General features: G+C 39.6%; 1 protein-coding gene across 1 annotated transcript in view; it reads left to right on the forward strand.

Annotated features, from left to right (window-relative positions):
• The window catches only part of CRYBG2 (crystallin beta-gamma domain containing 2), a 232,685-nt gene that overhangs the window by 166,840 nt on the left and 50,954 nt on the right, over window positions 1–14,891 (forward strand). Inside the window, exons 6-10 of the mRNA XM_075853457.1 lie at window positions 7,435–7,553; window positions 12,861–13,029; window positions 13,601–13,740; window positions 13,868–13,994; window positions 14,119–14,154. Of these exons, the coding sequence (XP_075709572.1) occupies window positions 7,435–7,553; window positions 12,861–13,029; window positions 13,601–13,740; window positions 13,868–13,994; window positions 14,119–14,154 (591 nt within the window). The remainder of the gene's footprint in view (window positions 1–7,434; window positions 7,554–12,860; window positions 13,030–13,600; window positions 13,741–13,867; window positions 13,995–14,118; window positions 14,155–14,891) is intronic.

Raw genomic sequence — 14,891 nt, forward strand, 5'->3', positions numbered from 1 at the left:
TGTATGATGTCCTCCATGCTGCTTTGAGTAAGTGTTTTACTGTTTCACCCCAGTGTTGGATTCTAGTAAAATGTCTGTCGGTGTCTTCCTCCTTTGGCTCCCTCCAGCAGCTCCCCCTCCCCTCTCCGTAAGCTTCAATGGGTAGCTATTACCTGAACCTTCAGTGAGTGGTCTTCATCTTTGCCTCACTGAATATGGATTTTAGCAGTAAATTCAGAGTGAGTAAACAGTTAGGAAGAAGATAAGTGCCTAATAACTGCAAAAAGAGGATTTTTTTTTTCTCCAAGGTGTATTACAAAGTTTCTTATATTCACTTGTCACCGCATTAACTTTTATACAATTTTTTAAGGGGGAATGGAAAAAAAAGCAATTTTGCCTTAGTTTTTACCACTTTTTTACGGTGCTCATTGTGCGGTTTAAGTAATGTGTTAACTTTATTATACGGGTGGATATGACTCCGGTGCTACTTTGGAAAAGAAAATGACTTATTATGGAAAAAAATGTTTTTTTAGTAATAAACCTTATTTGTCCCACTAGGGGATTTCAGAAAGCGAGTGTTTTCATAATACTTTATCAATAATGCTTTGGTATACTGTCAGTGATAAACTGACAGGCAATCTATTAGGACGTGCCTCTGGCATGGCCTAAAATGCTTAGAGCTATGGCAGGCCTGGGGCTTTTTAGGCCCCCAGCTGCCTTTTTAAACCATTGACACCCTGCAATGGCGTCGTGGGAAGTTGATGGGTTGACAGAGGGAGCCCCCTCCTCTGACTGACCCACTAGATGCCGCGTCCGCTATTGACCGCATCATCTAGGGCGATAATGGAGGGCATTATTTCAGGGTCTTCCTTGTGATCACTGCTGTATAGTAATAGTGCAGTCACAGGGATCTGCAGCACCACTGTTCATCAACAGATAATTAATGCAGCCACCATTTAAAAATGGTGGCTCACAATTAACTGCCTACCGCCGTAACGTAGAAAGTCTTCCCTGAAAAATTCCCTGCCGCTGCTGTGCAGAATGCAGGTGGTGCCATATACAGCAGAGTGTATTTTGTCTAGTCTGTTGTGATTTGTTGTTTACCTACATGTGCCCAATTAGCAGCCTTTAACCCCTTCCCGCACCTTGACGTAACTGCACGTCAAGGGGAGCAGTAATTTTGTGCACCCTGACGTGCAGTTACGTCTATACTTTGACAGTTAACCGCCGCGCGGCGCTACACACAGTGGCGGTTAGCTGTGCAGGGTGTCTGCCCTGCTCTGCCCGGTGCCGATCAGCAGCCCATCACCACGTTAGCTGTGCATGGTGTCTGCCCTGCTCTCCCCATTGCCGATCAGCGGCCCATCACCGCTGATTTAGGCAGGTAACACCTTGGATGCGGAGTTCAATTGTGATCACCACATTTAAGGAGTTTCCAGTAGATTGGCAGCCCCCACATGAAATCACAGGGGCTGGCGATGGTTGCCTCGGCAACCGGAGGACAGACAATGGCCTTACACAGCATTTTTGATTGAAAAATAAAAAAGAAAGTTATGGCTCTCAGAATATGGTGACACAAAAAATTATTTATTTTATAAAAAAGTGATTTTATTGTGCAAACGCTGCAAAACATAAAAAAAATTATATATATGTATGTATATATATATATATATATATATATATATATATATATATATATATGGTGTCGCCGTAATCGTATCGACCCGCAGAATAAAGTAAAATTGTTATTTATAGGCCAGGGTGAACTCTGCAAAAAAAAAAGAATAAAAAACTTGTCAGAATTTATGGTTTTTGGTCACCTTGCTCGCCAAAAAAATTTAATAGAAAGGATCAAAAAAACCGCATGCACCCAAAGATGGAACCAATGAAAAGCGACAGATTGTCCCGCAACAAATAAGCCCTAACACAGCTCCATTGGAGAAAAAATAAAAAAGTTATGGCTCTCAGACTATGGCGACAAAAAAATGTGCAGAGTGTTCCAAAAGCGAATAACATCTGGCACCATTTATCAGTGCGACACCGGCCACATATCTGCGGATTATTATTTATGTACCCCATTATTATACCCTCTTATTATGTCCTGATGTTCTCCGCACAGATTACATATGCTCCCACATTATAAACTGAAATACCAGCAAAACTCAAAATAGACTACTACCAAGCTAAATCTACACTCCAAAAGCGCTCCCTCTCTTATGAGCCCTACAGCGAGCCCAAACAGCAGTTTACGAGGTATTTTATGAAGTATTTGTCTTCAGTGGCTCAATCTGGGCACAACATATGGTGCACTAAAATGGCATATCCGTGGAAAATGTTAATTTTCACTCCGCACCATCCGCTGCGCATTAACCCCTTCGCGCACCATGACTTAATAGCATGCCGTGGTGCGGGGGTGATGTATGGAGCGGGCTCATGAGCCTGTGCCATACGCTGCGGGTATCAGCTGTATATTACAGCTAATACACGGGACTAACGGACAGGAACAGTGATCGAGCCTGTAAAAATGACAATATGCTGCAATACATTAGTATTGCAGTGTATTGTACCAGCGATTTAATGATCGCTGGTTCAAGTCCCCTAGGGGGACTAATAAAATGCGTATAAAAAAAAATTAAATAAACATTTACAGTCCAAAAGAAAACCCTTTTCCCATTTTTTCGCTAAAGTAATGTAAAAAATACACAAAATTGGTATCGCTGCATCCGTCCAAAATATTAGAATATACCATTATTTAACTTGCATGGTGAACGCCGTAAATAATAATGAATTGAAAACGCCAAAATCGCTGTTTTTTGGTCACCTTGAAAATTTTTGGGGAAAAAGTGCTCAAAAAGTTGTATATACCAAAAAATTGTACCAATAAAAACTAAACCTTGTCCTGCAAAAAATAAGCCCTCACACCTCTCAATTGACCAAAAAATAAAAAAGTGATGCCTCTCGGAATGTGGTGAAACAAAACTACTTTTTTTTTTAACAAATCGTTTTTACTTTGTAAAAGTAGTAAAAATTAAAAAAAAACTATATAAATTTGGTATCACCGTAATTGTATTGAGTGGCAGAAAAAAAATTAGGTTGTCGTTATTACTGCACGGTGAAAGCAGTAAAACCAAAACCCAAAAAGCAATGGAGGAATAGCAGTTTTTTCCAATTTTAGCCTGCAAATAATTTTATTTTAAGTTACCCAGTACATTAAATGGTAGTTTAAATTGTGTCAATAGAAAATACAACTCATCCCACAAGAAATAAGTCCTCACACCACTCTATTGACGGAAAAATAAAAAAGTTATGGCTCTTGGAAGGCGGGTAGTGAAAAACAAAAATAAAATAGCAAAAAATGGATCAGTCCAGAAAGGGTTAGTTAATTTCTAATAAAAAAAAAACCATTTATGGCCACATGTGGGGTATAGCCATACTCGGGAGAAATTGCTTTACAAATGTTGGGGTACTTTTTCCTCCTTTTGTTATTTGTGAAAATGAAAAAATTAAACATTCTAGTAGTAACAATGTTGATATTCATTTTCATGGCCTAATTCTAATAAATTCTGCTAAAGACCTGTGGGGTCAAAATACCCCTAGATAGATTCCTTAACTGGTGTAGTTTCCCAAATGGGGGGCTTTCAGTATTTTGGTCCCTCAGGGGCTTTGCAAATGCGACATGACACCTGAAAACCATTTCAGCTAAATTTGAGCTCCAAAAGTCAAATAGCGCTCCTTCCCTTCTAAGCCCTGCTGTGGGTCCAAACAGCAGTTTATTACCACATATGGTGTATTGCCATAATCGGGAGAAATTACTTTACAAATGCTGGGGTGTTTTTTCTCCTTTATTACTTGTAAAAATTTAAAATTTCTACATTTTTCAGACAAAAAGTAGATTTTCATCTTCATAGACTAATTCAAATACATTTAGTAAAAAAAAACCCTGGGGTCAAAATGCTAACTATACCCTAGATAAATTCCTTGAGGGGTGTAGTTTCCAAAATCGGGTCACTTTTGGGGGGTTTCCACTGTTTTGGTCCCTCCAGTTCATTGCAAATGCGACATGGAACCGAAAACCATTCCAGCAAAATCAGCACTCCAAAATCCAAATGACGCTCTTCTGAGCCCTGCTGTGGGTCCAAACAGCAGTTTATTACCACATTTGGGGTATTGCCATAATCGGGAGAAATTGCTTTACAAATGCTGGGGTGTTTTTTCTCCTTTATTACTTGAAGAAATTGGTGTAAAAAAAATGATCCCTTACCATGGGGATTGATATATAGCAATATATAATACTCCACAGAAAGTCAGAAAAAAATCACTGGAAAAGGACTGGAGTTTATAATAAAATATAACTTTTACTGAAGTATAATATAAAATAGATATAACTAAAATACATGCAAAAAAAGGACACATTATAATGACATTCTCATTGATGAAAAAGACAGGGTTAAATAAGCAAAAGTGGTGCGAGTGTAACCCTCATGTTGTATGAAGAAAAAAGCCACAAATTATGCAACATGTATAAAGCATTGATAGAATGTGATTTGATAGCTGGTATTTAAAGTATTGATCCAAATACATTTCCCACATATATGAAAAAGGACTTGTAGTAGCTACGGGGTTTGTTGTATATACCCCCCTACCCGTTCCTGTTGTGGGCTCTCTGAATCGAGCTGGATAGATTAAGATGGAATCCTGTTCACATCCTCAAGTTTGGAATGATTCTCCGGACGCGTTTCCTCCAGGCAACAGAGTCATCAGGGGAGACTAAGCCTTTAAATATTGTTTAAGTGTGTGGCATATTACTGGTTGTGGTTCCCAGTTTAAGAGTGCTTGCAGTGGCAAAAGTTCATGGCAGAGCAATGAAACTATTCTGCAGCATCTCCTCCGCTCCATGCGCTCGTGTTGAGCGTCTGAGGCAAGCACGTTGAAACTGGGAGCCACAACCAGTAATATGCCACAATATTTAAAGGCTTAGTCTCCCCTGTCCAGTCCTTTTCCAGTGATTTAGTAAAAAAAACTGTGCGGTCAAATTTCTAACTATAACCCTCGATAAATTCATTGAGGGGTGTAGTTTCCAAAATGGGGTCACTTTTGGGGAGGTTTTACTGTTTTGGCACCACAAGACCTCTTCAAACCTGACATGGTGCCTAAAATCTATTTTTAAAAAAAGGAGGCCCTAAAATTGACTAGGTGCTCCTTTGCTACTGAGGCCTGTGTTTCAGTCCATTAGGACACTAGGGCCAAATGTGGGATGTTTCCAAAAACTGCAGAATCTGGGCAATAAATATTGAGTTGCATTTCTCGGCTAAAGCCTTCTGTGTTACAGAAAAAAACTGTATTACATATGCCAAAGGCAAAGGCGCGGCTTAACGAAGGCAAATTAATGAAAACCATCAGCATTCTTTGTTTGCGTCGCGGCCAATGAGCTGTCGGAGGGCACCCCCACTTTTTAACTTCTCTGATGCTGTGGTCGCGATTGACCGCAGCATTTAAGGTGTTAAACGGACAGGAACAGCACGGTCGCTTTTCTTGGCCGTTAGTCCCGGGTGTCAGCTATAATATACAGCTGACACCCTCAGCGTATGGAGCGGGGAGTGCTATTTACGTCCAGGTGCGTGAAGGTGTTAAAAAATCAATAACCGCCTTTTTTCCCATAATAAGTCTTTAATTATAGGAAAAAAACAAAAGCCTAAAAAAAGTACACTCATTTGGTATCGCCACATTCATAATGACCCAAACTATAAAAATATCACGTTATTTTCTACGCACGGTGAACACCATAAAAAATATTAACATTTTAAAAAATCCAGAATCGCTGTTTTTTGGTCCCCACCCCTCCCAAAACATAGAATAAAAGTGATCAAAAAGTCACATTTACCCCAAAATGAACTAATAAAAACTACTGTCCGTACCGCCAAGAACAAGACCTCCCACAGATTTTTTAACGGTAAAATAAAAAAGTTATTGCTCTCAGAATATGGCGACACAAAAAATAAATGATTTTAAAATTGATTTTATTGTGCAATCGCTGTAAAACATAAAAAAAACACCTATATACGTATGGTATCGCTGTAATGATATCGACCCGCAGAATAAAGCTAAAATTTCATTTATAGCCCACGGTGAACTCCGTAAAAAAAAAAAGAATAAAAAACAGTGTCAGAATTGCTGTTTTTGCATGCAAAAAAATTAAATAAAAAGTGATCAGAAAGTCACATGTACCCCAAAACGGTGCCAATGAAAACTACAGATTGTCCTGCAACAAATAAGCCCCCTCCCCACAGCTCCGTTGGTGAAAAATAAAAAAGTTCTGGCTCTCAGAATTAGGGATGTCACGATACCAGAATTTGGACTTCGATACTGATACTTCGTTTAGTATTGCTATTTCGATACCAAAACGATACTTTGCCAACAGTAATAAAAAAAAATCTTACATTTTCTGATGTGAGGCGCGACATGTTATTGAATTTTGAATGAGCCTCACATTAAGGGCTCATTTACACGAGCGTGTAATAAGTCCGTGCGATGCGCGTGCTTTTCACGCGTGTCGTACGGACCTATGTTAGTCTATGGGGCAGTGCAGACAGTCGGTGATTTTTGTTCAACGTTAGTCCGTTGCGTAAAACTCACGACATGTCCTATATTTATGCGTTGCTCGCGCATCACGCACCGATTGAAGTTAATGGGTGCGTGAAAACCACGCATGCCACACGGAAGCACTTCCGTGGGGCGCACGTGATTTGCGCAACAGCTGTCAAACTCTGAATGTAAACAGAAAAGCACCACGTGCTTTTCTGTTTACAAACATCCAAACAGTGTGTCATAATGATGGCGGCTGTGCGAAAATCACGCAGCCGCACATCATACGCTGATGACACACGGAGCTGTTAAGTGCCTTTTGCGCACGCAAAACGCCGCATTTTTTGCGTGCGCAAAACGCACATGCTCGTGTAAACCCGGCCTAATAGTAATTGACCCCATCATGTTTCTCAGTCATAATGGGTTAATGTGTAAGGTACATGATGGGGTTAATTACTAATAATGTGAGGCACATGGAGTTTAAATTCATCACACCTCATGCCTCACAATAATAAGTGAAAGAAAGCAGTTTTTATTTTATTTTTTTACAGCGCACACATCATAAATGATGCAAAAAAAATTTGTGAAGGTTATTACGGCTGCGCCAACACCGAAGATGTGAATATTTTAGGTATTGAGACTTATTTTAATGTTTATTTTAAAAATAGTGTTTGTGTGTGTTTTTTTTATTTAATATTACTTTGTTTTTACTTTATTTTTAAACTTTAATGTCATGGCATATATCTATGTACGGATAGTACACAGGCAGTTGTTAGGACATACCTCAGTATGCCCTAACAACAGGAAATATGGTAAGACAGCCCTGGGGTCCTTCAGTAATGTATTTTCTTTCCTGTATTTTTTCACTCCCAGATCATACTATTTTCCGCTCCTGATTTCAGGGGCCACAGTTATGAGATCTATAGTGATGTGGGTATGACATGTGACTGGGAGTTGCAGGGAACAATCTCTGTTCGGATTATTCGAGGAGGGTAAGTGTTAGCAGAAATATAGTTAGCTTGGCCTGTGTAATGTTATGTAAACTGTGCATAAACTGTAGTGTCTTTCTTCGAAATATTTAATATTACATTGATATTGGAAAGCAAAAAATATGAAAAAATACATAGATAAGAAAAAAGTAATCAGTCGATAGAAAGCTAAACTGGCTTCTTTCCTAGGAAGATTCTGTGCAGACATGCAGAAATAAAGAGACCTTTAAAAATCTTCATACATGTTTAATACACAGGGTTTATCCGCTGAGCAGGGCTTATCCGCTGACGCAGGGCTTACACCCGCTGACGACTTCAGTGACTGCGGTTCCTGCGTGTCTCTGACAGGCAGGATCCACCTGTTACCAATCACATCTAAGTCATGAACTTAAATGTGATCCATAACAGCTGGATCCTGCATGGCAACGAAATCGTCAGTCCTGCTGCATTCGGGTTTGAGTGCAAGATACAGCTTCTATGTATCCTATGGTACGTAGAAGCTGCATCTGAAAAAGTGAAAATATTTTTTAATAAAAGCAATTAAAAAGTTGTTTTAAATACTCTAAAACGTTTATTTGTTTTATTTAAAAAAAGTAATGTGCTCAAAGGTTTACATAGCTTTTAACTACATTATGGCCGGTACCTCCTTTGTTGATACTGTAGTAAAGACTTCTTAAGTTGCATTTAATTTGCATTTATTTGAGACTATATTATTTCACGACTCACACCCCTGGCTTTTACATGACTTCGGCTGAAGAAGTGAGCAGTCTAAGTCAACGGCGAAGGTTCTACAGGGTGCCATTGTCGCGGCCTCGCCGGCATGCTATTGACGAATAGTTAGACACTTATGGCCGCACGATTTTGCAGGTACACAGCAGTTTTCACCACCGCACCGCACAGCCATTATCAAGCAAAAACCGCTTCTAAGCTGGGAGAGGCCATTGTGTGGGGGGAGAATGAGTGTGCAGCATGTAAGCACAGAGGAGATCTTACTTCTTGCTAGATTTTGTTATGTTAACAGCAATGTAGGATATCTCTCCTGTATATTATGGAGCAGCTAGAGAAGAAGGAGGAGGAGGAGGCTGTAAGAAGCTGCAGAGGTAAATCCTGTCGGTGTGACTGCTGCTGGCTCACTATGTACAGTGAAGGAAATAAGTATTTGATCCCTTGCTGATTTTGTAAGTTTGCCCACTGTCAAAGTCATGAACAGTCTAGAATTTTTAGGCTAGGTTAATTTTACCAGTGAGAGATAGATTATATAAAAAAAAAAAACTGAAAATCACATTGTCAAAATTATATATATTTATTTGCATTGTGCACAGAGAAATAAGTATTTGATCCCCTACCAACCATTAAGAGTTCAGCCTCCTCCAGACCAGTTACACGCTCCAAAACAACTTGGTGCCTGCATTAAAGAAAGCTGTCTTACATAGTCACCTGTATAAAAGACTCCTGTCCACAGACTCAATTAATCAGTCTGACTCTAACCTCTACAACATGGGCAAGACCAAAGAGCTTTCTAAGGATGTCAGGGACAAGATCATAGACCTGGCACAAGGCTGGAATGGGCTACAAAACCATAAGTAAGACGCTGGGTGAGAACGAGACAACTGTTGGTGCAATAGTAAGAAAATGGAAGACATACAAAATGACTGTCAATCGAAATCGATCTGGGGCTCCATGCAAAATCTCACCTCGTGGGGTATCCTTGATCCTGAGGAAGGTGAGAGCTCAGCCGAAAACTACACGGGGGGAACTTGTTAATGATCTCAAGGCAGCTGGGACCACAGTCACCAAGAAAACCATTGGTAACACATTACGCCGTAATGGATTAAAATCCTGCAGTGCCCGCAAGGTCCCCCTGCTCAAGAAGGCACATGTACAGGCCCGTCTGAAGTTTGCAAATGAACATCTGGATTATTCTGAGAGTGATTGGGAGAAGGCGCTGTGGTCAAATGAGACTAAAATTGAGCTCTTTGGCATTAACTCGCCGTGTTTGGAGGAAGAGAAATGCTGCCTATGACCCAAAGAACACCGTCCCCACTGTCAAGCATGGAGGTGGAAACATTATGTTTTGGGGGTGTTTCTCTGCTAATGGCACAGGACTACTTCACCGCATCAATGGGAGAATGGATGGAGCCATGTACCGTCAAATCCTGAGTGACAACCTCCTTCCCTCCACCAGGAAATTAAAAATGGCTCGTGGCTGGGTCTTCCAGCAGGACAATGACCCGAAACATACAGCCAAGGCAACAAAGGAGTGGCTCAAAAAGAAGCACATTAAGGTCATGGAGTGGCCTAGCCAGTCTCCAGACCTTAATCCCATCGAAAACTTATGGAGGGAGCTGAAGATCCCTAGTTGGCAAGCGACAGCCTCGAAATATTAATGATTTACAGATAATCTGCAAAGAGGAGTGGGCCAAAATTCCATCTAACATGTGTGCAAACCTCATCATCAACTACAAAAAACGTCTGACTGCTGTGCTTGCCAACAAGGGTTTTGCCACCAAGTATTAAGTCTTGTTTGCCAAAGGGATCAAATACTTATTTCTCTGTGCACAATGCAAATACATATATATAATTTTGACAATGTGATTTTCTGTTTTTTTTTTTTTATATAATCTATCTCTCACTGGTAAAAGTAACCTAGCCTAAAAATTCTAGACTGTTCATGTCTTTGACAGTGGGCAAACTTACAAAATCAGCAAGGGATCAAATACTTATTTCCTTCACTGTATGTAGTCAGAAACAAAGGTTAACCCTTTACAAATAACTGTCTTCTCTGGCAAAGTAACCCTTTACAAACAGCTGTGTCCTCCTCTAGTAGGTTAACCTGTTTACAAGTAGCTCTATTCCCCTCCTCTAGCTGGGCTGCATAATACACAGAAAAATCTTATTACATGGCTGATAAAATGTTCTGTATGAAGTAAAGTTCAGGCTAGATATGAACAAATTTTTCACCCGATTTGTGTTTTGCTGATTCGCAGCCCCCTAAGATGCATTCGGGAAACAATTGACCAGGTTTGAGATTTGCTTTTGGCGAATTTTTGTTAAAGGGGAAATTATTCAATTTTTGTATTTTATAGACCAGCAAATCGACAACATGGCGAAACAGGCAAATTAATTTGCTCACCTCTAATGCTGACCAGATCTAAACTCAGGGTTACACTTTACTATTCAGATGCTGTATAGAATCAGCTCCTCCCACTTACAGTGGGGACCTCCCAGACAAGAAGAGAATATCATGTGATTTGGATTTCACTGAAGACATGGACTGAAATAAAAGTAAAAACTGTGTCCTGTAACACTGAGGGAAAGCTATTCTGCTAATAATATTTAAAGGAAACAATTTATATAATTTCACCTACTGTCTTGCTCAGAACCTATCGGTCATCTTAAAAAAATGCTAAACATAAAAAATCCACAAAAAATATGGCAGCATTTGCTCTCATAATTGTCTTTTCTATAAATGTTGTCACATTGTGCAATTAAAACAGAGAAATATATCAAGAATTCTTATACTAGACGACTGCGTTGACTATGGATTTTATATAACACAGTGGACCAACACTGTTGCTCAGTGGTCCAAAATCCTGTTTTCAGATGAAAGTAAATTTTGCATTTCATTTGGAAATCAAGGTCCCAGAGTCTGGAGGAAGAGTGGAGAGGCATCAATCCAAGTTGCCTGCGGTCCAGTGTGAAGTTTCCACAGTCAGTGATGGTTTGGGGAGCCATGTCCTCTGCTGGTGTTGGTCCACTGTGTTATATCAAGTCCAGAGTCAAACGCAGCCGTCTAGCAGGAAATTTTCGAGCACTTCATGCTTCCCTCTGCTGACAAGCTTTATGGAGATGCTGATTTTATTTTCCAGCAGGACTTGGCACCTGCCCACACTGCCAAAAGTACCAATACCTGGTTTAATAACTACAGTATCACTGTACTTGATTGGCCAGCAAACTCGCCTGACATAAACCCCATAGAGAATCTATGGGGTATTGTCAAGAGGAAGATGAGACCCCAGACCCAACAATGCAGACGAGGTGAAGGCCGCTATCAAAGCAACCTGGGCTTCCATAACACCTCAGCAGTGCCACAGGCTAATCGCCTCCATGCCACAACGCATTGATGCAGTAATTCATGCAAAAGGAACCCCGACCAAGTATTGAGGGCAAATACTGTACATACTTTTCAGTAGGATAACATTTCGGTATTAAAAATCATTTTTGAAATTGGGCTTCTATAATATTCTAATTTTCTGAGAGACTAAATTTTGTGTTTTCATCAAATGTTAACCATAATCATCAACATTAAAAGAAAAAAAATGCTGAGTTTTGCTTTTTGAATTGAATTACTGAAATAAATTAACTTTTTGATGATATTCTAATTCATTGAGAAGGACTAGTATATATGTCCTGAGAGATGAGCCATTTACCCCTTACATCATGTGTCTCACTGTAAGACAACTGGCTGCAGCAGGAACCCCACCCTGCCTTCAGTAGGACACATATTGTTAAGGCCTTATTCCGACGAGCGTGTCTATTTTGCGTCCACAAAAAAACGGAGCGTATTTCATGCATTTCAGTTCCATGTGGCATCAGTGTCCTTTTTGTGTGGCATCAGTTTTTGACGTGTGTGTTACTGCACTTCCTGTTTTTTTTTCCTGATAATTTCTTAAGCAAATGATGCGTGAAAAACGGACACCACAGAGATGTCGTCTGTGTGCTGCCTGTGTCTTTCATGCACCCATAGACTTCAATGGGCGAAGTGGTCCGCAAAAACAGACCAAAATAGGACATGCAGTGAGTTTCACGCAACGGACACACGCTGCGTTAAAAAACACGCATGTGTGAATAGCCCCATTGTTTTGCATGTGTTACTGGGCTGTCAGTTATTTCAACAGACCGCAAACGGACGTAAAATATGGTCTGAATAAGGCCTTAGTCTTACCCCTCCGCCGTTTACCAACCTAAAATGGAAGACGTTAGCAGGAGGTGAGCCCCTGTGTTCTCTGCAGGATTTCTACAAGACTGTTTGTTTCAGGAACATGCAGAAGATCCTGCAGACTGACAAACATTTCTAGGTTTAGTATTGCTTTAAATGTAGTGACTTTATTTGCTCATCTCCACATGGGGGCAGTTTTTCTCTAGACTATGTGGTGCTTTTGTACTAGTTATGTTATTACCATCTAAAATCTTTATATCAGAGTCCTTAAACATATTTTAACAGTGCACCATGAAAGGTCAGATGTCTAACTGACTATATACCTAGACACCCAACAGTCCCACACTAAATGTTTCATGTATTCTACTTAGATGGCTTTTGTATGAGAAGTCACATTTTCGAGGAAAACGTGTCATGCTATCAGAAGGAGACACTGATCTGACGTGTCCATGGGAAGTTGAAGACAAATTGACTAAAAATCTGCAGGATAATACTAAGCAACCCAAATGTTGGATTGGATCATTGCGCCATGTGGTTCGGGTAAGTTCAAGGGAATAAAGACGGAGATATGAAATATAGAAATAACATAGATTTGTAAAATAAAAAAAAACAAGACTTTATCAATAAGAATTTTTTTTCAAGTTAAAGGAGAAATGTTTTTTTATTTAACAAGGCCTATTTGTCATTATCACGCTATAGAAATAAAGATAAAAACAAAGCGCACATCGTGCCTGAATTTGTATGTACAACGAAAAAAAATATTATGGTCAAGGGTACTGACCTGGTGATGTTATGCTAGGAGCACAACATCCCAAACGTGCATTCAGAGGTAGCTCTGTCAGAGTCGGTTGCAGCCACAGTTCCCAGTCCGGAGATTTGAGGTTCAATATCCGCTGAATAAATCCAGTGTGAGGAAAAAAATCGGGGAAATCTAAGGGCGCAGCCGTGTCCAGATAAAATTGTTTTTATTTTGTACATAAAACAACTGGTTGTTTTATGTACAAAATCAAAACAATTTTATCTGGACACGGCTGCGCCCTTGGATTTCCCCGATTTTTTTCCTCACACTGGATATTTGTCATTATGTCTTTCTGGTCTCTCCCATATTCAGGATTTTCATGTCCCACGGATAAGTCTGTTTATGGATGAAAATGGAGAAGGCAATAAGATAACAATATTGGGGGCCACACCGGATTCATCTGTTAATGGCCAACCAACCAAAACTGAATCCATCATAGTGCACAGTGGACTGTAAGTGACCGGGATTAAATGGGTTAATAATGGTATATGATCATGTAGATAGTAGGTTGCATTATGTCTTTGATGTATTTGCAGTATGATAAGTTAAAGTGACAAAGAAAGGTTTTTTCCCCCACAGTTGGCTGGTGTACAGTAGACCATTCTTTGAAGGCGACCCTTATATTTTGGAGCCTGGGGGATATCCTAACAGAAAAGCATGGAATGGGCATGACTTACATCTATGTTCCTTGCAACCTGCACGTATTGTAAGTTACTTTTATTACATAATACTTTGTTGAATGTCTCTTTTTTGCTTTTAACTCTTGCCAATGCAATTATTTTCCTTCACTATATTACCACAGTAAATGGTTATGTCTTTGCATCTTGTAGGGAGGGCCTTCAGTGGAGAAACCAAATGAACCCAAGGTAAGTTGAAACAGAGGGGAAGTACACTTGAAATATCCACAGTTTAGCATCAATAAATTAAAATTTATGTTATGAAATATTTAGCATCTACAAAATTAAACTTTGCAATACATAAAATTTTCCGTACATCTACTGCAAGCTTAAAAGGGTATGGACACTTTTGCACTGAATTTCTTTTTATTGTTTATTTGCTTCATTAACGCAAATTTCTAAATAGTCTTTATTAAAAATGTCCTACCATCTTGCTGCTTTAGATTGTATGCAACTCCTGTACATGGCTATCTACATACAGTGAAGGAAATAAGTATTTGATCCTTTGTTGATTTTGTAAGTTTTCCCACTGTCAAAGACATGAACAGTCTAGAATTTTTAGGCTAGGTTAATTTTACCAGTGAGAGATATATTATATTTAAAAAAAACAGAAAATCACATTGTCAAAATTATATATATTTATTTACATTGTGCACAGAGAAATAAGTATTTGATCCCCTACCAACCATTAAGAGTTCAGCCTCCTCCAGACCAGTTACACGCTCCAAATCAACTTGGTGCCTGCATTAAAGACAGCTGTCTTAAATGGTCACCTGTATAAAAGACACCTGTCCACAGACTCAATTAAACAGTCTGACTCTAACCTCTACAACATGGGCAAGACCAAAGAGCTTTCTAAGGATGTCAGGGACAAGATCATAGACCTGCACAAGGCTGGAATGGGCTACAAAACCATAAGTAAGACG

Source organism: Rhinoderma darwinii, chromosome 2, assembly GCF_050947455.1.
Source record: "Rhinoderma darwinii isolate aRhiDar2 chromosome 2, aRhiDar2.hap1, whole genome shotgun sequence".
Lineage (NCBI taxonomy): Eukaryota > Metazoa > Chordata > Amphibia > Anura > Rhinodermatidae > Rhinoderma > Rhinoderma darwinii.